This window comes from Scyliorhinus torazame, chromosome 7 (genome assembly GCF_047496885.1).
Source record: "Scyliorhinus torazame isolate Kashiwa2021f chromosome 7, sScyTor2.1, whole genome shotgun sequence".
Lineage (NCBI taxonomy): Eukaryota > Metazoa > Chordata > Chondrichthyes > Carcharhiniformes > Scyliorhinidae > Scyliorhinus > Scyliorhinus torazame.
Window position 1 is genome coordinate 41,669,519 of NC_092713.1, and position 24,221 is coordinate 41,693,739.

Below are 24,221 nucleotides of genomic sequence, written 5' to 3' on the forward strand. Positions count from 1 at the left end.
TTTTTGCCTCTCTCGGGAGATCACATAGTTTTTTGTTCACAATGTGGGGCAGGTTGTGTGGAGCAGAGCCTGTCTCTTATTGTTGACATGTTCATATTATTTCTTAAAAACATTTTGTCTTTTAATGTATTACAACTTTCATCCTGACTACTTTCAAAGGATTCTTTTTTCCGTTGTTTGTTCTTTCACATCGAGTTTACATGCATCTAATTGAAGTCAACAAATTCTGATGCAATTTCCAGTTTTTGTCTTCACTGCACTTATGCAAATGATCCAACAGCATCTGATAACTCACAGTCCATTGTGGCTATATTGTCATCCATATAGACCCAGAGGGCAATATTTAATGGAGCTGATGGGTGAAATCTCCTGCCTGCTGGAGTGCCAGCCAGTAGGTAGCAGGTGTCACCTCTTTATGAGAAGGCACACCCAGTGGCAGGCCTTCCACAGGATTGGGGAGACCGGGGGGGGTTGCAAAAATCTTCGCTGCCGTGATTTGTTAACCGATCAGAGCTTTGTTGTTCAGCAGTGCCTCCGGGAGGTGATGGATGTTGCTTGTTCTACACCCACCAGGATCGCTGATGAACCAAGGATCAAGGATTGTTGAGTGATGGTGGAAAGGGGGTCACTGGGTGATGGTCATGGGGAACTGGAGGTTGACAGAAGTGTCGGGAGCTGCTTCTCAGTGGACTTGCGCACCTTTCTAATGGAAGGTCCCTTGATTAGTTACTGATTGCCTTTGAATGAGACCCCTACCCCCTTCATGCCCCCCAATAATTGCTCACTTAAGAGACTCAATGGCATTGGGTCGCGAAGGCCAGCCATGGGTGTTCCTGTCATGGACTTCATTATGGCAGACATGGGAAGGCAGCAGAATCCTCAGCCACCACCCTCTCGACTGATTAAATGCCCCTCACCACCAAACTCATCACAGTGGAGGGCACTGAACTTTGCCCAGATTCTCCAGCTCCTGTGATTGCATGCCTTTTAACATTACCCTCTCTTCTTTCAGTGTTCCTTCAGCAATGGTGGACACCGATTTGCAGTTGTGAATGGAAACGTCATTCATATTCATTCTACAACCACGTTTGAAAACCTGGTTAATCTTAAAGGTCACAATGGGAAGGTGAGATTCAGGATAATTTATAATATTGCAGAAATTTTGTTTTTGACTTTCTTGAGCCTTATCAATCTTCAGCCACAGTGATGTTCAATGATTTAGGCAATCTCGACAATGCAATTGCAGAATCTTTTCTTTTTCTGCCTCACCAGACCCCCCCCTCAGATACGGAGACACCCCTTAAGCACATGGGAACTCTCACATATGTGGAATCCCACTGCCCAAGGACACACCAAACCTTTTCCCACAGACACAGGCATTTAATCTCCTCCCCCCCCCCCCCCCCCCCCCGCCATGGCTCCTCAGGCACTGCCCCCCTGGCAAATTCACAGCCTATATTCCTGAACATCAGTAATGTCATATATGTGAACTTAAGGACTATCCAGTATTAATAAGGGTAAATGCACATTGTAATAACTGATTAATTGATATATGACCAAGACTAATTCCACATCTCTGGCCTTGGTTAATGCTGTATCAATTAACTATTGGTGAAAGGTAATTCCACATTCATAAACATGGGTATAAAACCGGTTGGTCTAGATAGGACACATGATCGGCGCAGGCTTGGAGGGCCGAAGGGCCTGTTCCTGTGCTGTATGTTCTTTGTTCTTTGTATGTAACATGGATCGAAAAACAACCTTAAATGTAAAATAAGTAACTTTGAAGGTAGTAAAGGACAAAGATATAAATTAAGGACAATAATTAGAAGCCACAAAACAAATACAAAGGGCACAGATTTAAAATGATTGGCAAAAGAAGCAATGGTGACGTGAGAAAAAAATGTTAGGGCAAGCGTGTGGTGAGGATCTGAACTGTGCCGCCTGAGAGTGTGGTGGAGGCAAATTCAGTTGTAGATTCAAAAGGGAATTGGTTTAATATCTGAAAAGGAGGAATGTGCAGGGCTACAGGGAGAAGGTGAATTGTTCCTTCAGAGATCCAGCACTGACATGATGGGAAAAATAGCCTCCTTCTGTGCTGTAACCATTCTGGGGTTCTGTGATGAGATATGAAGCAGCAACAATCAGTGGCGGACCTACATTTTTGGGGCCCTGAAGCTTGAACTGTTATGGAGGCCCCTTTGCAACCAGCAACGAGGTCTGGGTAACCACTGTTATCTTCTTCAATTGGGTTGTTCCATGACAGATCACCACAAATTTTAAAAATATTTAACCACTACATCTCAGATTTTGATTAAAGTTGCTATACTGGATTATCTCACATGTCAAAGTCACTGGTGTGAATAAACATTTCCTATGCCTTATAGTTTTTGAGTTATGGGGGGATGAAAATTAGGGAAATGTTATATACATGCATGATGCATCATAGAATGATGAAGTAAAACATAGAAAAGACCACAGTCAATATAATCTTTTATTTTAGACACCTATGAGAATACATACTACATGAAGCACATTTTACAAAATACTCTTTTTTTTCTAGCAACATATTCACGTACAGTTTTGTCATATGAGAGCTTCCTTGCAATGTCATTTTCTAGAGACAATATGCATAAAGAATTTAAGCGCTCTTCAGTCATGGTAGACCGAAATTTGTTCTTTATAAAGGATAGATTAAAAAAATTCCTTTCTACTTCACAGCTCGTGATAGGCATTGTCAAGTACAGCTTAAGCGCAGTAGTGATATTGGGGAATACTTCAATTTGGTGTTGCTCACAAATAAGCTGAAGAACTTCTGCGCATTGCATGTTAGATGGCATGTTTTCTTCTGTGTTCTGGGATTTCCTAAGGTGCAAATATTCTTTGAACTGATAACAGTCGTTTACTAATTTGTGGCCAATATCATCTTTGTAATACGATATTATAAGTTTAATACTGTCCTCATCAATTTCAGAATTGTTCACCAATTCTGAGAGGATCTTGAACCTTTTCACAATCTGCGTAACTGGATTATCAAGTAGTCATAGAGTTGATATAGAACTTCTATCCTAAATTTGTCAGCTCCTCTCAAAGAAGCAATACCGCTTGTTCCATCTGAAAATTTCCTTGTAACAATGCGTTTGGAAGCATCAGAATAACTTGAGGTGATATCTTCACACAAACCTTTTGCTTCTGATTCATAGTGTGCAATCCTATCAGCTGAATTTTCTCTGAGTTCTTTAACAAACAAAAGTAAAGATGATAGTAGAAGATAACCTTCAAATACATGTCTAAAATGAACATTGGTGCTGTGAGTCCTGTATCACTGACTCTATAATGAACACTGGTACAGTGAGACCTGTATCTCTGACTCTATGATGAACATTGGTACAGTGAGACCTGTATGTCTGACTGTATTATAAACACTGATACAGTAAGACCTGCATCTCTCTCTCTGCATAATGAACACGGGTCAGTGAGACCTGTATCTCTGACTCTATAATGAACATTGGTACAATGAGACCTGTATCTCTGTATAATGAACTCTGGTACAATGAGACCTTTATCTCTCTCTGCATTATGAACACTGATACAGTGAGACCTGTATCTCTCTCTGCACAATGAACACTAATACAGTGGGACCTGTATCCCTGACTCTATAATGAGCACTGATACAGTGAGACCTGTATCTCTGACTCTATAATGAACTCTGGCACAGTGAAACCTGTATCTCTGACTATAATGAACATTGGTACAATGAGACCTGTCTGTATAATGTTTCACCGGATACATTGTGGTTTGGTCTCATGCACAGGACTGCAAAGGTTTTTTTTCGTTTGTCTGTTTATCATTGACTGTCAAGTGCAGCAATCACAACATGTTACGGCAAACCTGAGAACTCATGAAACAAAAGCAGAGGCTGCATGGGCCACCGTACACACTCACAACATCCCAAGTGTCGGAGAACAAAATGAAATATGTGCATTGAAAAACATATCTAGGCATATTGGAGCTGACAGCACAGGACCAGGGTGTTAACACAGCACATCGCACTTGTGTACGAATTACACAGCAACAGATAGAGTTCTGCTGGTAAAAACTGAGATGAAGGCTGGGATAGTGAAATAGCAAACCGGCAAAGGGGGACATCTGAATTCACACCGCGCATTTCAAAGAAGGCAGAGAAAGGGCCTTGGGACAGAATGTATCAACACTATGGCTAAAGACAAAGCTAGCAAAGCAGGGCGCCAGTGTTTGTGCTGAGGTTTGGAGCCAGCTCTTTCTCATTCCTCCGATACACAGCTGCAAAATATGTGACCCTAGTGAAACTGACCAAGTGAACAGTGCGTGAGGGGAGAGCAGTCCCCTGAGCCAGGCCACATCAGCATTCTTTGAATACCCAATCACACACACATTGGCATTAACACAAACACTTATGCGGGGTGACACTCTTCATCGAGACACATCTACATTAGGAAGAGGAGGCAAATTTTGATCCTCAGAATTTCCTGATCGCATTTCTGCAGCAGAATAATCACTTTTCTTTTAACCTGGGACCCAGCACTGACTTATCTACTGTCAGTGAACTCCTGCCAATTCATTTATGACTGCCTTGTAAAGTCCTTCTGGGGCCCCTCCGGGATTAGGGGCCCTGAAGCTTAAGCTTCATTAGTTTCATAGTAGATCCACCCCTGACAACAATAAATACCCAAAGATGTATTTAATAAAGTATAAGTACTGTTGTATAATTAGAAAATTGAGATGATACATAACTGCACATTTCCTGCGCTCAGCACTGTACTCTGTGTACTTTTCAATAAAGAAGTTGCATGCAACATAATAATAATCTTTATTAGTGTCACAAGTAGGCTTACTTAGTAGGCTTACACTGCAATGATGTTACTGTGAAAATCCCCTAGTTGGCGCTCTCCTGTTCAGGTATACTGAATGAGAATTCAGAATGTCCAATTCACCTAATAAGCACGTCTTTTGGGAGGAAACCCATGCAGACAGGGGTAGAACGTGCAGATTCCGCACAGACAACCCCCGCCTTCCAGGACAATGCACACACCCACGTTGATGCTGCCGAGAAGAATGGGCGCTTGCTCAAAGAAAGTCATTTGTTGCTGGGTAGGTTGGGGAGTGTAGACATTCACAAAGTGAAGCACCATGTCCCCTTTGTAGACCATTAGGTGCAGCAATCGACCTGACAAAGGCTCCTTGTCCCCCAATATCTGCAGCTGAAAATGTGGAGCCAACGAGATAGCCAACCCACCAGAATGGAGGGCAGCTGACTAATGTAGAAGCCCCCCCCCCCCCCCCCCCCACCTTTGCCACGCCAGGAGCTTTGTGGCTTTATCTCCCGGAATGGTGTGAGTTTCGTGCAGGAATCACACCGCATACTTCCTCTCATGGAGGACTTCCTGTCATGGAGGACTGAGAAGTTCTGGAACCTGCATAGTGCTTTTCTGCTGCCAGTGATTAGGAGGCTGGCTATGGTCACCTTCATGTCAGAAACAAAGTGCTACCATCACCATCACTACTTAGTGCTCGAAAAGGTGCTTGTGGCCCTCCACTTCTTCAGGGGCTCGGCGAGGAAGCCATTCAGCCGCCATCATTTCCTGCACCCTTTGGCATAGTGGTAAGCTGACTGGACCAACAACCCTGGTTCTGACTAGCGGCGACAGTGGTTTGTTCAAAGAAAGTCCGGAGTTCTCCAGGGAGGGATTGAGGGGCGACTAAGTGGGCGGCACAAAGGGGTCCACTCCCTCACTGCAGAGGCACTCTAATTCGGCCCCAATTGCCCACCATTGAGTAGCCATCATCCTCCAAGGCAGTCCCCCCGCAACTTCCTTTGTGCCCTCTGGCCTTGCGGATGCTCTCCCCTTCCACATTATTTATTTGACAATGTTCTCACACCCGTGTCCATGACTGACTCCCCCTTCCATTTCATCACTCCCTCACCTATGCGCTACAAACCCTCTGTTTCCCTTGCCTGGTCTGAAGAATTATAAACTACCCTTAGACGAGCTGATGCTTAACTCGTTAACATGCCAAACGACAGACCCGCTATTTGAAGAAGCCTTGACACTTCTCGCTTGCCAACTCCATTTTAAAAATTGCAGCATGTCAAAACCAAGACCGAGAACCATGACAGAGTCAGCCCATGAATGAGTAAAAATAAAATGTATGTTATTTGTACAAACAAATGTAGTGGAACATTATGAAATACATGATAGAGTGAGCACTTGAAAAATTATGTGCTGATGTAATTCCATTTCTTCCTCATACAGATTCGCGCTATCATCTGGAATCCTGATGACAGTAAATTGATTTCCTGTGGTATGGATGGTGCAGTGTACGAATGGAATACACTGACTGGAAAGCGAGAATCTGAGTGTGTACTGAAGTCCTGCAGTTACACCGGTCTTTGTATCACACCGGACAGTAAAACCATATTTGCAGTGGGGTCTGATCGAACGTTGAAAGAAATTACGGATTCCCAGGTGTGTAGAATGTGAAGGGGAGGTGCATGGTAAGGTGGACATGATTCACGTCCCAAGTTCTGAGATTAAATAGACAAAAGTCCTATTTGGTTGAAAGTTCTCGCTGGGCTAAAGAAAAGAAGGCAGATTAACCCTGTGGTCACAAAATTCTCAGTGCACAATTTTCTCGAGGTAAAAAATAAAAGAGGTGGTGAGTAAACCAATGATTGTCATGCATTATACAAAATAATGGATAAAAGCAAATTACTGCGGATGCTGGAATCTGAAACCAGAAAGAAAATGCTGGAAAATCTCAGCAGGTCTGGCAGCATCTGTAGGGAGAGAAATGAGCTAACGTTTCGAGTCCAGATGACCCTTTGTCAAAGCTATGATTAAGAGAAAACGTTCGCTGTTTTCTCTCCCGACAGATGCTGCCAGACCTGCTGAGGTTTTCCATCATTTTCTCTTCGATTGTCATGCATTGTACCTTTGAACAACATAAAATAAATTGTATCTGCATAATATTGCCACAGTATTTAAATCTAAATACACCAGTAAAAACATTATGTTGAGCATTTTTGAGAATACTTATTGTTTATCTCAAATCCTGTGGACCAATGATCAACCATGGAATGATATATGTATAGCTAATTAAAGTACCACGGTATAATTAAATTTCAAGTTTTTCCATTCAGTGTTCTTTTTATTTATCTGAGCACTTTATCATAGGACATGATCGTTTGAAATTGTTTACATTTTTTAATACAAAATATCATAATTGGAGGGAGAGAAAAAGGAAAAAGAAGAAAGGCCTTGGAAGAAATGGAGGTGACAAACAAAAGACAAATGAAGCATGGAATTGAAAAACAAAACCGAAAGAAAGGGAGGCAGAAGGATTGAGCCGGAGCCAAGCAGATGTGCAGGCGGAATGGGAAAATGGAGGCATTTCTTCATTTTTTTTTCTCTTGAGAGAGAACATATGGATTGAGCAGCTAGCATTTACAAAATGTGCTTGTGAGATGTTATTCATGATCTGATGCAGTAAACTAGCTACATCAATATGTAAATATGAAGGAAGGTCTCACATGATTACAAAGAGTCAAAATTATTAGACTTATTCCAGGGCAAAGCAGTACATGAACTATAACACTGACATTCATTACTGTCACTGCGGCAACATCCTCGAACTCCCTCCCTAACAACATAGTGGGTGTACCTACACCTCAAGGACTGCAGTGGTTAAAGAAAGCAACTAACCACCACCTTCTGAAAGACAACCCGGGATGAGCAATAAATGCTGGCCTAACCACGAAGCCCACATCCAAAGTGATGAGTGAACAGATTTTTATGCTGCATTATTGAAGACTCTGCCAATAAAAGCTAACACACCGTACGCCTTCTTAACAACCCTCTCAACCTGGTGGCAACTTTTAGGGATCTATGTACATGGATACCGTTCTGCTCATCCACACTGCCAAGAATCTTACCATTAGCCCAGTACTCTTGTCTTCCTGTTATTCCTTCCAAAATGAATCACCTCACACTTTTCTGCATTAAACTCCATTTGCCACCTCTCAGCCCAGCACTGCAGCTTATCTATGTCCCTCTGTAACTTGTAACAGCCTTCCGCACTGTCCACAACTCCACCAACTTTTGTGTCATCTGCAAATTTACTCACCCATCCTTCTACGCCCTCCTCCAGGTCATTTATAAAAAGGACAAACAGCAGTGGCCCCAAAACAGATCCTTGTGGTACACCACTAGTAACTGGACTCCAGTCTGAACATTTCCCATCAACCACCATCCTATGTCTTCTTCCAGCTAGCTAATTTCTGATCCAAACTGCTAAATCACCCTGAATCCCATGCCTCCGTACTTTCTGCAGTAGCCTACCGTGGGTAACCTTATCAAACGCTTTACTGAAATCCATATACACCACATCAACTACTTTACCCTCATCCACCTGTTTGGTCACCTTCTCAAAGAACTCAATAAGGTTTGTGAGGCACGACCTACCCTTCACAAAACCGTGTTGACTATCTCTAATCAAATTATTCCTTTCCAGATGATTATACATCCTATCTCTTATAAACCTTTCCAAGATTTTGCCCACAACAGAAGTAAGGCTCACTGGTCAATAGTTACCGGGGTTGTCTCTACTGCTTTTCTTGAACAAGGGGACAACATTTGCTATCCTCCAGTCTTCTGGCACTATTCCTGTAGACAAAGATGACTTAAGATCAAAGCCAAAGGCTCAGCAATCTCCTCCCTAGCTTCCCAGATAATCCTAGGATAAATCCCATCCAGCCCAGGAGACTTATCTATTTTCACACTTTCCAGAATTACTAACACCGCCTCCTTTTGAACCTCAGGCCCTTCTAGTCTAGTAGCCTGAATCTCAGTATTCTCCTCGACAACATTGTCTTTTTCCTGTGTGAATACTGACAAAAAATATTCATTTAGCACTTCTCCTATCTCCTCGGACTCCACGCACAACTTCCCACTACTGTCCTTGACTGGCCCTTCTCCTACCCTAGTCATTCTTTTATTCCTGACATATCTATAGAAAGCTTTAGGGTTATCCTTGATCCTACCTGCCAAAGACTTCTCATGTCCCCTCCTGGCTCTTCTTAGCTCTCTCTTTAGGTCCTTCTTAGCTAACTTGTAACTCTCGAGCGCCCTAACTGAACCTTCATGTCTCATCTTTACATAAGCCTCCTTCATCCTCTTGACAAGTGTTTCGACTGCTTTAGTAAACCACGGTTCCCTTGCTCGACCACTTCCTCCCTGCCTGACAGGTACATACATATCAAGGACACGCAGTAGCTGTTCCTTGAACAAGCTCCACCTTTCCATTGTGCCCATCCCCTGCAGTTTTCCTCTCCTTCCGATGCATCCTAAGTCTTGCCTCATCCCATCATAATTGCCTTTCCCCCAGATATAACTCTTACCCTGCGACATATTCTTATCCCTTTCCATCACTAAAGTAAACGTAATCGAATTGTGGTCACTATCACCAAAGTGCTCACCTACCTCCAAATCTAACACCTGTCCTGGTTCATTACCCAGTACCAAATCCAATGTGGCCTCGATTCTCATTGGCCTATCTACATACTGTGTCAGGAAACCCTCCTGCACACACTGGACAAAAACAGACCCATCTAAAGTACTCGGACTATAGCGTTTCAAGTCAATATTTGGAAAGTTAAAGTCCTTAATGACATTATTATATTATTCTATGATTCAGAACTTGGTAACTTTCTGTTTTCAGGTTGAAACCTCATATTTTGCAGATTATTTGCTTCCATGATTGAAACCCCTGAATGATTTCCCCTGTCTTTTTGTTCCTGCCTATTCAGATTATTCGGGAAGTTTCATCGAATGATGTTGCATATACCTGTGTTGTTATGTCACATTCTGGGCGAATGTTGTTCATAGGCACAGTCAATGGGTCAGTACGATGTATGAAAATCCCACTACCGGTAAAACCAGAATGGAATGAGTATCAGGCACATGCTGGGCCAATCACTAAGGTAGTATTTCAGAATGTTCTATATTTGTCTTGACGATGCTTTTGCAATTTAGAGACCGTGGGCACGATCTACCAGCCGTGTTCCGTCCAAACGTGGGTGCCAAGAGAGGGCTCATCCGGGCTTCTTGACTGCCATTGTCCCCCACAAAATTGAACCACATCTTGTGAGGCACCCTGATTTCGATCCTGCCCTCTCGCATAGCTAAGTGGGTTTGAGGACCCTTTTAAAAAAACATTTTTTTTTTAAATTTAGAGTACCCAATTCATTTTTTCCATAAAAGGGGCAATTTAGCGTGGCAAATACAGCTAACCTGAACATCTTTAGGTTGTAGGTGCGAAACCCACGCAAACACGGGGAGAATGTGCAACTCCACACGGACAGTGACCCAGAGCCGGGATCGAACCTGGGACCTCGGCGCCATGAGGCAGCAATGCTAACCACTGTGTCACCGTGCTGACCCTTTGAGAACCCATTTAACCATGCCGACAACGGATCTAACCAGCTCCCGGCATCTATCGGCCTCTCGGGAAGACTGCTGTCGAACGCCGATTAATACTGGTCCACGCAAACATGGATCAGGCAGAACAGCACATGGGGCGTCTCCCAGGCCATTGGAGGTCCCTGGGTGGTCAGTCAGGGCAGGGTGATCCCCTGGCTCTCCCCTGGCATCCGGGCACTGCCAGGCTGGCACTTTGACACTGCCTCACTGGCATTGCCAGGGTGCACGGATGGCACAGCCAGGCTGGCAGAGCTGCCAGGGTGCCAGTGCCAGTGTGGCACTTCCAAGGGTCAGGGCCTGAGGGGGGCCACGCCCATGAAAGGAAGGATGGTGAGGTGAAAGGCAGTTATGAAGGGGCCTCTGGAATGTTAGGTTTTGAAAGGTGGCGGTCCTGGAGGGGGCTGCACTAAAGGGGGCATTGGAAGGCCTGAAAAGGGGGGCCCTTGGTGACCCTTTGGCGGGGTGTCCTCACTTGGGAGGGTGTGGGGTAATGTCCATGTTTGTGGGGGTGACATTGCCCATGGGTTGAGGGTGTGGAGGATCCTAAAAGTTTACAGTAATCGAAATACAGCATTGACAATGAGCTATTTAAGATTAAAATAACCTTCTTAAATTTACTGTGGGATGACATTGTCCTTGTAGTTGATTTGTTGTTTGACAATTTTTACAATAGACAGATTTTTAATCAGTTAAGGAATCAAGGGTTATGGGCACAAGGTGGGAAAGTGGAGTTGAGGAATATCAGTTCAGTCATGATTTCATTGACTGATGGAACAAATGCGATGGGCCGAATGGCCAACACTGCTCCTACACCTTATGATCTTATGGTTTTAATATTTTCAGTTCACTGGGAATTTTCAGCAAACCTTCAAAGGTTGGTGTATGATCTTCTTATCTCTACCCGGGATAAGGCACTCAATCCGGTTGAAGAGGTATCCAAACATTCTTTATTTTTCAAGAATTCACTTCATACATTTGCACAAAATTAAATACAAAACCTTTTGAGAGTACAGAGAAAAGTCTTTGAGATACAGGAGAATAAAATAAAAGGCTTCAAAATAAACGTAGTTCCAGAAACGTAGTTCCAGCACGGTAGCATAGTGGTTAGCACAATTGCTTCACAGCTCCAGGGTCCCAGGTTCGATTCCGGCTTGGGTCACTGTCTGTGCGGAGTCTGCACATCCTCCCCGTGTGTGCGTGGGTTTCCTCCGGGTGCTCCGGTTTCCTCCCACAGTCCAAAGATGTGCAGGTTAGGTGGATTGGCCATGATAAATTGCCCTTAGTGTCCAAAATTGCCCGCCGTGATGGGTGGGGTTACTGGGTTATGGGGATAGGGTGGAGGTGTTGACCTTGGGCGGGGTGCTCTTTCCAAGAGCCGGTGCAGACTCGATGGGCCGAATGGCCTCCTTCTGCACTGTAAATTCTATGACTATGACAAAAGGCTACAAAATAAAAGTAATTTCAACAAAGGTTTTCAAAATAATTTTTACGGCTGCTTCAAGAATCTCGGAAAGCTAAAATTCTTCTAATAATCAGTCATGTGGATCAAAATCTCAAGGAAATGTTTGTCTATGCTTTAGCCCCTTATTTACTTTCATTGGTTCTAATTCTCAGCTGAGACCCGCCCCCCCCCCTTGATTTGTTCAGGAAAGTGTCCGTCACTTAACAGGTGATTGATTAATTAGACATTAATCAATTACTCCAAATTAATTATCCTTCCCCTGCCATCGCACGGTTCTCATACATTCTGTCCCACGGTCAAACTCCTTACGTCATGTCTATTCTCAGCTTATACCATTACATTGTTGCAGATTCGTTGAATGTACCCTCATATCGCTTCTCTAGACATATTTGTACAGTACATCTTTTGCACCAGTTGTCAGCATCTATAGACAGTTATGGTCAGGGTTCAATAGTTTAGTCAGCTTTTTATACCTTGATCATATTTCTGCAGATTCAGTAATTTTTCAAGAATCATTTTATTTCCAGTATATTTTAACTGATTACCTTAAAGGACCCCTTAAATAATTATTGAATCTAATAGTTGGACATCACAATGCTTTCTTTTCTCATCTTTGCCGAGATGTATCAATTTATTCTGTAATATATTTCCTGTATCACATCCCGAATCACAAAATCTACCTGTCAGCCTTTTGTTCATGTGCTTAATTTCTTAAATTCTTTTGAACATTACTAATCTATCTTATAATGCATAGTTTAAAGAATACCCCATGTTATGGGCTAGGGTTTAGAGAACCCCAAAGTGTATCATGGAGTTCACCTGACCCACAACCTTTCATAGATTATGGTATGGGGAGCACACGGCCCACTCTACAGGTGTGATACAGCAGAAATGGAAAAGTATTTTTTAAAGCAAAACAATGTTTATTCTATGAACTCAAGTTAACCTTTTTAAAACATACAGTGAACTTCTTAGCAACCATCAATTCAAATACAACCTCCAAAGAATACAACACTAAGTAATCCTTAATAACTTCCCAAACAACATCCAGAAGACAAAAGAAACACCTTTTAACAGAAGCACATTAGGTTTACATTCACTACTGAGAACATTTATAATTCTGAATTCACCAAATGATCAAGAGATAGTCTGTTCATGGCAGAGAGACCAACAGTACACCTTCTTTGCCTGGCTTCAGCTCCAATACTGAAAACGAAACTAAAACACACCCTGCAGCAAACAGCCTAAAACAAAAGTAAAAAGCTGACAGACAGTCCAGCTCCACCCACTCTCTGACATCACTGCAGTAATAAACCATTTCTTAAAGGTACTCTTACTACAGATATTTATATACACACCCATTTATAAACACCCATTTCTTAAAGGTACACTCACATGACACCCAGGTGATACCAGATCACTAACCACATCTGCTAGACAATACACAATGGAATCCACAGTGTTCAGGTTGTTTTAGATGTTAGCCATTTCTCCCAGCAAGATGCGAGAAAGCCCTTAGTGCACAATTTTCAAAATCCTTGCAATGCTGCCTTTATCTCATAATGGACAGTTATTTTTTTTTTTTACTCTGCATAGATGGTCATTACTTTTGATGACCTGCATTTGCTGACGGTTTCAGAGGATGCATGCCTTGTGTTCTGGAAGATAATTGATAAAGAGGGCCGGGTGCTGAAACGAGATAAAGAGGTTGGTCACGCAGAGGAAATCCTGATCACAAAATTGGATTTGCAAGAAAAGGTAAAGTATATTGATCATAAACATTGAAATGCACTGTGCATTCCAGGGAATACAGAATTTCCTCATAGGAATTTAATCACTAGATCCCTTTTCCACATAAACTGAAACAGTCAAGTACCTTTAAGCAAAGTTTGCCAAACAGTTGATGAAGTTTTACAGCAGTAAAAAGGCTTTCAGTTAGGAATATATAGCATTATTTGCCATCATTTTACCTGAAGCAAATTAGTTTTATTCGATATATTGGTGGAGGGAGACCTGATGCCCAGGTGGACAAGCTCAGATCCTGTCCCACGCTAAGCTCTATTTAAATTAATTTACAGCTTCTATAAACCATCTGCAGTTTGATGTGTACAAACATTGGGGTTTCACCACTTAGGCCATTGAACCATGAAGGTATGTGAATGGATCAAAGCAGCAGATGATTTATAGAAGCTGTCAAGCACAGACCATGGGCGTCATTCTCTGACCCCCCAGCGGGTCGGAGAATGGCCATTGGCCGCCATGAATCCCGCCCCCGCCGGTTGCCGAAGTCTCCGGTACCGGAGATTGGGCGGGGGCGGGAATCGGGCCGCGCCGGTCGGCGGGACCCCCCCCCCGCTCAATTCTCCGGCCCGGATGGGCCGAAGTCCCGCCGAGAAATTGCCTGTCCCGCCGGCGTAAATTAAAGTAGGTATTTACCGGCGGGACCAGGCGGCGTGGGCGGGCTCCGGGGTCCTGGGGGGGGGGGGGGCGGGGGGCGATCTGACCCCGGGGGGTGCCCCCACGGTGGCCTGGCCCGCGATCGGGGCCCACCGATCCGCGGGCGGGCCTGTGCCGTGCGGGCACTCTTTCCCTTCCACCTCCGCAACGGTCTCCACCATGGCGGAGGCGGAAGAGACTCTCCCCACTGCGCATGCGCGGGAAACTGTCAGCGGCCGCTGATTACGCTGATACGTAATTTCCGCGCCAGCTGGCGGGGCACCAAAGGCCGTTTCCACCAGCTGGCGGGGCGGAAATCCCTTCGGCGCCCGCCTAGCCCCTCAATGTCGGGGCTCGGCCCCCAAAGATGCGGAGCATTCCGCACCTTTGGGGCGGCGCGATGCCCGTCTGATTGGCGCCGTTTTGGGCGCCAGTCGGCGGACATCGCGCCGTTGGGGGAAAATTTTGCCCCATTACTCAAAAGATATGATTGGCTTGCAGCTACTGGATCTGTGGGAACCAGTTGCAGACACAATTGCTCGCTTTCCAGGACTGGACATGCAGCTGCAAGGTATGTATTACAGCTAAATTGGAATCCAAAGATCCTGGCCTGTAGTGAGAAAATGGCTGTTTGGGTCAATCATCTTCAGCTGCTTTATCAATGACCTTCCTTCCATCATAAGGTGAGGATTGCACAATGTTCAGCACAATTCATGTCTCCTTAGATACTGAAACAGTCCATATCCTAATGCAGCAAGACGTGGATAATATCCAGGCTTGGGTTGACAAATAATATTCTCAAGAACATAAGAAATAGATGCAAGAATAGGCCAACAGGCCCTTCAAACCTGCCCCGCCATTTAATATGATCGTGGCTGATCAATTCCGGCCTCCACTCCTTTTCTGTGCCATTTTTCCATAGCCCTCTATTCCTCGATCTAAATATTTATCCACCTCCACTTTAACTACTTCTCGTGATCCAGCCTCCACCACCCTCCAGGGCAGAGAGCTCCAGAGATTCACCACCCACAGCAAGAGTAAATTTCTATGCATCTCAGTTTTAAATAACCAGCCTTCATCCTTCATCTTGTAGCTATGTTCCCTTGATCGACACTCTCCCAGCAGTGAAAACATCTACCGTGTCAAGCCCCCTCAGGATCTTATAGTTTGAATAAGGTCTCCCCTCACTCTTCTAAACTCCAATGAATACAGACCCAGACTCCCAGACTATTTAGTCTCTCTTGATAGAACAACCCTCTCTTCCCAGGAATTAGCCTGGTAAATCTCCTTTGGACTGCCTCCAATGCTCTTTTAGATAAGGGGACCAAAACTGTATGCAGTATTCCAGGTGAGGCCTTACCATCACCCTGTACAATTGCAAGAAAACCTCCCTATTTTTAAACTCCAATCCCTTTACAATGAAGGCTAAGATGCTGTTTGCCTTCTTAACTACTTGTTGAACCGGCCTGCTAGTTTTTTATGATTCATACACTAGAACACATAGATCCCTCTGTACCTCACTCACCTGCAGTCTCTCTCCATTTAGATAATAATCTGTCTTTTGATTCCTCCTACCGAAGTGCATGACCTTACACTTCCCCACATTGAACTCCATTTGCCAGGTTTTTACCCAGTCACCCAATCTATTTATATCCTGTTGCAGAATCACAATATCCTTATCACAACATGCTCTTCCACCTATTTTTGTATCATCGCAAATTTGGAAACCTTACATTTTGTTCCTGCCTCCAGGTCATTAATGTAAATAGTGAACAATTGTGGGCCAAGAACTGATCCCTGTGGTACTCCACTAGTTGCATTTTCCACTCTGAAAGGGACCCATTTATTCCAACACTCTGTTCTCTATGTGACAGCCAGTTTTTAATCCATGTTAACACACTTCCTCCAATTCCATGGGCTTTTAATTTATGCACCAGCCTCTTATGCCAAATGTTTTGGAAATCTAACTACACTATATCTACAGGTTCCCCTCTCCCTGTTACATCCTCAAAGAATTCGAGCAAATTTGTTAAACACGATTTACCTTTTATAAAACCATGTTGACTAGGTTTGATTGTATTCAGCTTTCCTAAATAATTAGCTATTTCCTCTTTGATTATTGACTCCATCACCTTGCCTGTAATAGATGTTAAACTACCTGGCCTATAGTTACCTGCCTCCTGCTTTTCTCCCTTTTTGAACAAGGGAGTCACATTGGCTGTTTTGCAATCTTCCGATACTCTCCCGGAATTTAGCAAGTTATGAAAAATTTCAACCAATGGATCTAATATCTCTGCAGCCACTTCCATTAAAACCTTAGCATGCAGTACAGTGGGTCCTCTTGACTTGTCCATCTTTAGCCCTTTGAGTTTCTCTAATACTCTATCCCTTGTGATTGGATTTTTGGAAGTTCTACCCTGTTATTTGAAATCGGTCCATCTGATATCTTAGGGATATTAGCAATGTCTTCCACAGTGAAGACTGATGCAAAAAAATGATTAAGCACATCCGCTATTTCTTTGTTTGCTGTTATTAATTCACCAGCCTCATTCAGTAGAGGTCCTACATTTACCTTAGCCACCCGCTTTCTATTTATATATCCAGAGAAATCCAGAGAAATTCATGCCACCCAAGTGCCAGGCAATAACCATCTCCAACAAGAGAGATTCTAACCATTGTCCTTGACATTCAATGGCATTACCATCGCTGAATCCCCCTTTATCAACATCCTTGGGGTTACCATTGGCCAGAAACTTAACTGGATAAGCCACTCACCTCCTGACCACTCAAACATCTGCCCAACATCTACAAGGCACAAGTCAGGAGTGTAATGGAATAGTCTCCACTTGCCTGGATGAGTGCAGCTGCAATAAATTGAAGAAGCTTGACACCATCCAGGACAAAGCAATCCTTTTGTTTGCTATCCCTTCCACAAACATTCAATCCCTCCACCGACAAACAGTTGCAGCTGTGTGTACCACATACAAGTTGCACTGCAGAAACTCACCAAGGTTCCTTAGGCAGCACCTTCCAAATCCACGACCGCTGCCATCTCCAAGGACAAGAGCAGCAGCTACCTGGGAACCCCACCACCTGGAGGTTCTCCTCCAAGTTACTCACCATCCTGACAAAGAACAGTACAGCACAGGAACAAGCCCTTTGGCCCTCCAAGTCTGCGCCGATCATGATGCCTGTCTAAACTAAAATCTTCTGCACCGTAAAATCTTCTGGTTCGTAATCCTCTATTCCCAACCTATTCATGTATTCATCAAGATGCCTCTTCTTTAAAAAAATATTTTTATTCAAGGCACATATACAAAAAGAATAAGAACAACAAAACAATTCAATAAACAACCACACACCACCTGATCCCCTGATGCCAACCCCACCTCGCATCCCGCCTTCCCCACTTTAATCTTTTATCCCCCTTGCTGACCCTTCAAACCTCCTTAAAGAAATCAATAAATGGCTTCAACATCTGGGTGAACCCTTCTGCTGACCCCCTCAAAGCGAACTTCACCTTCTTCAGCCTCAGGAATTCTGCCAGGCCACTCCCCACACTCCCATTTTCGGTGGTACCCAGCAAAATCTGTCTCCGAGCTATCAGGGAGGCAAAGGGCAAAATATCGGCCTCTCAAACTCCCTGGACTCCCAGGTCTTCCGACACCCCAAATATTACCATCTCGGGACTCGGAACCACCTCCATATCAAGCACCTCGGATATCATGTCCGATAACCTCTGCCAGAACCCCCTCAATCTCAGACACGCCCAGAACATGTGGAAGTGATTCGCGGCTAACCCCACTGCCCTTACACCCCTATCCTCTCCCATGCAAAGAACCTACTCATCATCACCACCATCACATAAGCCCTATGTACCTCTTTAAACTGGATGAGGCTTAGCCTCGCACATGACGCAAACGCATTTACCCTCCGCAAGGCCTCCACCCACACCACAGCCCCCACTTCCCCTCCCAGCTCCTCCTCCTATTTATGCTTGATATCTCCCACCAGGGGTCCCTCTCACTCCATCAACTCCTTATAGACATCTGACACCTGCCCCTCCCCTATTTTGTGCTTTGACAACACCTTGTCCTGCAGTCCCAGGGGTGGCAGCCCAGGAAAGGATGGCACCTCTCTCCTTACACAGTCCCAAACCTGCAGATACGTTAAGCTATCCCTCCTGGGCAATTCATACATTTCCTCCACATACTCCAACCCCCTCGAATGTGCCCCCTATAAACAAGTCACCAAAGCACTCAATCCTTGCCTGCAGCCGCCCCCAAAACCACGCATCCAGCCCACCGGTGCAAACCTATGGTTATTGCAGATCACTGTCCATACAGAGGCACCCTCCAGCTCCAGATGCTGCCTCCACTGCCCCCATACATTTAGGGCTGACAACACCACTGGGCTCATGGAGTACGTAGCCGGCGAGAATGGTAAAGGTGCCAACAACAAAGTCCTCAAACATGTACCCCTACACGATGCTGCCTCCACCCGCCCCACACAGACCCCTCCATCACAGCCCATTTCCTAACCATAGCAATTTTGCCGCCCAATAATAGTTCATCATATTTGGCAAAGTCAGCCGCCCCCCGCCCACACAAACCCAGAGATCAGAACATTGACTTTCGCAAAAAACGACTTGAGAACAAAGATCGGGAGGTTCTGAAATACAAATAGAAACCTCGGCAGCACCGTCATTTTCACTGTCTGCACCCGCCCTGCCAACGTCAGCGACAGCGCAACCTACCTCTTTAAGTCCATCTTCATCTGCTTCACCAGCAGAGCCAAGTTCAGTTTATGGAACTGCGCACAACTCCGCGCCACCCAGATACCCAAACACCTGAAACGCGCCCCCACTACCCTAAATGGAAACTCCCCTAGTCTCCTTTCCTGCCCTCTGGCCTCAATCGGAAACACCTTGCACTTTCCCATATTCAATTTGTATCCCGAAAACCGGCCAAATTCTCCCAGGATCTCCATGATGCTTCTGATGCTGATTACCGGGTCCACAATATATAATAACTGGTCGTCCGCATGTAAAGAGACCCTGTGCTCAACATTACCCCCCTCACCCCTCCCCGCTCAATCCCTTGACGCCCTAAGTGCCATTGCCAAAGCGAAAAGCAATGGGGTAAGCGGGCACCCCTGCCTCATCCCACAATGCAGCCCGAAATAGTCCGAAATCACTCGGTCGTCCACGTTCTCGTGACCAGCGCCTTATATAGCAGCCGGACCCAATCCACAAACCCCTGCCCAAACCCGAACCGCCCCAGCACCTCCAGCAAATACAACGCATTCCACCCGATCAAATGCCTTCTCTGTGTCCATCGCCACCACTACCTTCCACTGCTGCCCCTCTGAAGGCATCATAATTATATTGAGTAGCCTCCTCACATTCGCCGACAACTACTTCCCAGTCACAAAACCCGTCTGATCCTCACCTATCATCCCAGCGACAGTCCTCAATTCACGATGACAACACCTTCGGCAATAACTTGCCATCCACGTTCAATAGTGATATCAGGCGGTGCAACCCAAACTGCTCCAGATCCTTATCCTTCTTTAAAATCAAGGCAATGGAAACCTGCAACAATGTAAGAAGAGTTTTCCCCTCTCCCTTCCTTCATTATACGTCCTCACCAGCAGTGGCCCAAACATATTATAAAACTCTACCGGGAACCCGGCGGACCCCACTACTTTCCCTGCCTGCACCGTCCCCATACTACCCATCACTTCCCTCAACCAAGTTGAGGCCCCCAGTCCCTGAACAAGCCCCTCCTCCATTTTGGGAAACGCTAACCCACCCAGGAACCGCCGCATCCCTCCTTCCCAGTTGGGGGCTCCTACTCAGAGAGATTATCATAGAATTTACAGTGCAGAAGGAGGCCATTCGGCCCATCGAGTCTGCACCGGCTCTTGGAAAGAGCACCCTACCAAAGGTCAACAGCTCCACACTATCCCCATAACCCAGTAACCCCACCCAACACTAAGGGCAATTTTGGACACTAAGGGCAATTTATCATGGCCAATCCACCTAACCTGCACATCTTTGGACTGTGGGAGGAAATCGGAGCACCCGGAGTAAACCCACGCACACACGGGGAGGATGTGCAGACTCCGCACAGACAGTGACCCAAGCCGGAATTGAACCTGGGACCCTGGAGCTGTGAAGCAATTGTGCTATCCACAATGCTACCGTGCTGCTATAGGAGAGCCTCCTATAGAACACCTCGAACACCCCATTCACCTCTTCCGGGTCCATCACTACCTTGTCCTTATCATCCTTAACTCTACCAATCTCCCTCCCACCTCCTTCTTTCTCAACTGATGGGCCAACAGCCTTCTCGACTTTTCCCTATACTCATACACTGCCCCTCTGGCTCCCCGCAGCTGCCCCACCACCTTCCCCGTAGAAACTAGCCCAAATTCCATCTGGAGCCTCTGCCTCTCCTTCAACAATGGTTCCTCCGGGGGCCTCCGATGATCTCTTGTCCACCCTTAAAATCTCGTCCACCAGTCTTGCCCTCTCCTCCCGCTCTGTTTTCTCCCTATGTGCTCGAATTGGCATGAACTCCCCCGACTACATCCTTGAATGCCTACCACAGCGTGGCAGATGTGACCTTCCCCATGTCGTTCAGCTCCACGTAGCCCCGAATGGCAGCCCTCACCCGCTCACACACCTTCTGATCCGCCAGCAACCTCACATCCAGCCTCTATTGCGGGCGCTGTCCCTCATAAATTCCATTGCCTCTTCTGGCGTGTCGAAATAAAGCTCCTGCTTCTGGAAAGTCACCCACAGGTGGGCCAAATACAATACCCCAAACTTCACCTTAATCCAATTTAACCCGGCCCTCCTCTTCACCAGCTCCGCACCCAGTTCCTGGTACACCTGTGGCTCACTCCCTTCCCAGGTACACTTTTTGGTCTACCTTGCCCATCAAAGGATCTTTTCCTTGTCCAGGAAGCAGTGCAGCAGCACCACCATCGCCCTTGGTGGTTCACCCATCTGCGGCCTCCTCCAGTGCCTTGTGCGTTTACCTTCAGAGGCCCCTTCCCGCATCATTTTCTCCAGCATCCTCACCACATACACAGCAGCCTCCACCACTTCAATGCCTTCAGGCATCCCGACAATCCTTAAATTTTGACTCCTGGAGCGATTCTCCAGATCATCCACCTTCCCCCTCAACCTCTTCTGCTCTCCTGCATCACTTCCACCTCCACCACCAATGAGGCCAATGCAATATTTCAAATGTCGCCTAACTAAGATTCTGTACAGCTGCAGCATGACTTGCCAATTTTTATACTTAGTGTCCCAACCAATGAAGGCACGCATGCTGTATGCCTTTTTGACTACCTTATTCACCTGCATTACCACTTTTAGTGATCTATGGACCTGCATGCCCAGATCTCTCTGCCATTTACTGTATAATTCCCACCTGTATTAGACCTTCTAAAATGCATTACCTCACATTTGTCTGGATTAAACTCCGTCTGCCAGTTCTTCGCCTAAGTCTCCAGCCGATCTATATCCTGCTGTATCCTCTGACAATCCTCTTCACTATCCGCAACTCCACCAATGTCACCCACAAACTTACTTATCAGACCAGCTACATTTTCTACCAAATCATTTATATATACTACGACCAAAGATCCCCTCCCTGCGGAACCCCACTACTCATAGCCTTCTATTCAGAAAAGCACCCTTCCACCACTACCCTCTGTCTTCTATGACCGAGCCAGTTCTGTATCCATCTTGCCAACTCACCTCTGGTCCCATGTGACTTGGAAATATATTTGCTTTCCTTCATTGTCGCTGAGTCACAATCATGGAACTCCCTCCCTAACAGCACTGTGGGTGTTCCTACACCACAGGAACTGCAGCAGTTCAAGGAGGCAATTCACCACCACCTTCTGAAGGGCAACTAGGGATGGGCAATAAATGCTGGCCTAACCAACGACACCCACATCCCGTAAATGAATGAAAAAGAATATATATAAATACTGTGGCTACACGAGCAGGTGAGGGGCTAGGAGTCCTCTGGCAAGTAAATCACCTTCTGACACCCCAAAGCCTAATTCGCCATCTACAAGGCACAACCCAGTAGTGTGATGGAATACTCAACACTTGCCTGTGTGAGTTTAACTCCAACAACATCCAAGAAGCTTGACACCATCCAGGACAAAGCAGCCCACTTGATTGTCACCTCATCCACAAACATTCACGTCCTCTACCACTGCGCACAGTGGCAGCTATGTATACCATCTACAGAAATGTATACCATTTCTGGATAGGAGCGAAAGCAACTGGGTAGTTGTTATGGGGGACTTTAACTTTCCAAATATTGACTGGAAACGCTATAGTTCAAGTACTTTAGATGGGTCCGTTTTTGTCCAATGTGTGCAGGAGGGTATCCTGACACAGTATGTAGATAGGCCAACGAGAGGCGAGGCCATATTGGATTTGGTACTGGGTAATGAACCAGGACAGGTGTTAGATTTGGAGTAGGTGAGCACTTTGGCGATAGTGACCATAATTCGATTACGTTTACTTTAGTGATGGAAAGGGATAGGTATATACCGCAGGGCAAGAGTTATATCTGGGGGAAAGGCAATTATGATGCGATGAGGCAAGACTTAGGATGCACCAGATGGAGAGGAAAACTGCAAGGGATGGGCACAGTGGAAATGTGGAGCTTGTTCAAGGAACAGCTACTGCGTGTCCTTGATAAGTATGTACCTGTCAGTTAGGGAGGAAGTGGTCGAGCAAGGGAACCGTGGTTTACTAAGGCAGTCGAGACACTTGTCAAGAGGAAGAAGGAGGCTTATGTAAAGATGTAGTCATGAAGGTTCAGTAAGGGCGCTCGAGATTTACAAGTTAGCTAGGAAGGACCTAAAGAGAGAGCTAAGAAGAGCCAGGAGGGGACATGATAAGTCTTTGGCAGGTAGGATCAAGGATAACCCTAAAGCTTTCTATAGATATGTCAGGAATAAAAGAATGACTAGGGTAAGAGTAGGGCCAGTCAAGGACGGTAGTGGGAAGTTGTGCTTGGAGTCCGAGGAGATAGGAGAGGTGCTAAATGAATATTTTTTCGTCAGTATTCACACAGGAAAAAGACAATGTTATTGAGGAGAATACGGAGATTCAGGCTACTAGACTAGAAGGGCTTGAGGTTCATAAGGAGGCGGTGTTAACAATTCTGGAAAGGGTGAAAATAGATAAGTTCCCTGGGCCGGATGGGATTTATCCTAGGATTCTCTGGGAAGCTAGGGAGGAGATTGCTGAGCCTTTGGCTTTGATCTTAAGTCATCTTTGTCAACAGGAATAGTGCCAGAAGACTGGAGGATAGCAAATGTTGTCCCCTTGTTCAAGAAGGGGAGTAGAGACAACCCCAGTAACTATAGACCAGTGAGCCTTACTTCTGTTGTGGGCAAAATCTTGGAAAGGTTTATAAGAGATAGGGTGTATAATCATCTGGAAAGGAATAATTTGATTAGACATAGTCAACACGGTTTCGTGAAGGGTAGGTCGTGCCTCACAAACCTTATTGAGTTCTTTGAGAAGGTGACCAAACAGGTGGATGAGGGTAAAGCAGTTGATGTGGTGTATATGGATTTCAGTAAAGCGTTTGATAAGGTTCCCCATGGTAGGCTACTGCAGAAAATACGGAAGCATGGGATTCAGGGAGATTTAGAGTTTGGATCAGAAATTGGCTAGCTGGAAGAAGACAAAGGGTGGTGGTTGATGGGAAGTGTTCAGACCGGAGTCCAGTTACTAGTGGTGTACCACAAGGATCTGT

General features: G+C 45.3%; 1 protein-coding gene across 1 annotated transcript in view; it reads left to right on the top strand.

Moving 5' to 3' along the window:
• Nucleotides 1-24,221, top strand: part of cfap57 (cilia and flagella associated protein 57) — a 143,646-nt gene that overhangs the window by 43,832 nt on the left and 75,593 nt on the right. Inside the window, exons 8-11 of the mRNA XM_072510600.1 lie at nt 1,013-1,126; nt 6,294-6,506; nt 9,845-10,018; nt 13,576-13,737. Of these exons, the coding sequence (XP_072366701.1) occupies nt 1,013-1,126; nt 6,294-6,506; nt 9,845-10,018; nt 13,576-13,737 (663 nt within the window). The remainder of the gene's footprint in view (nt 1-1,012; nt 1,127-6,293; nt 6,507-9,844; nt 10,019-13,575; nt 13,738-24,221) is intronic.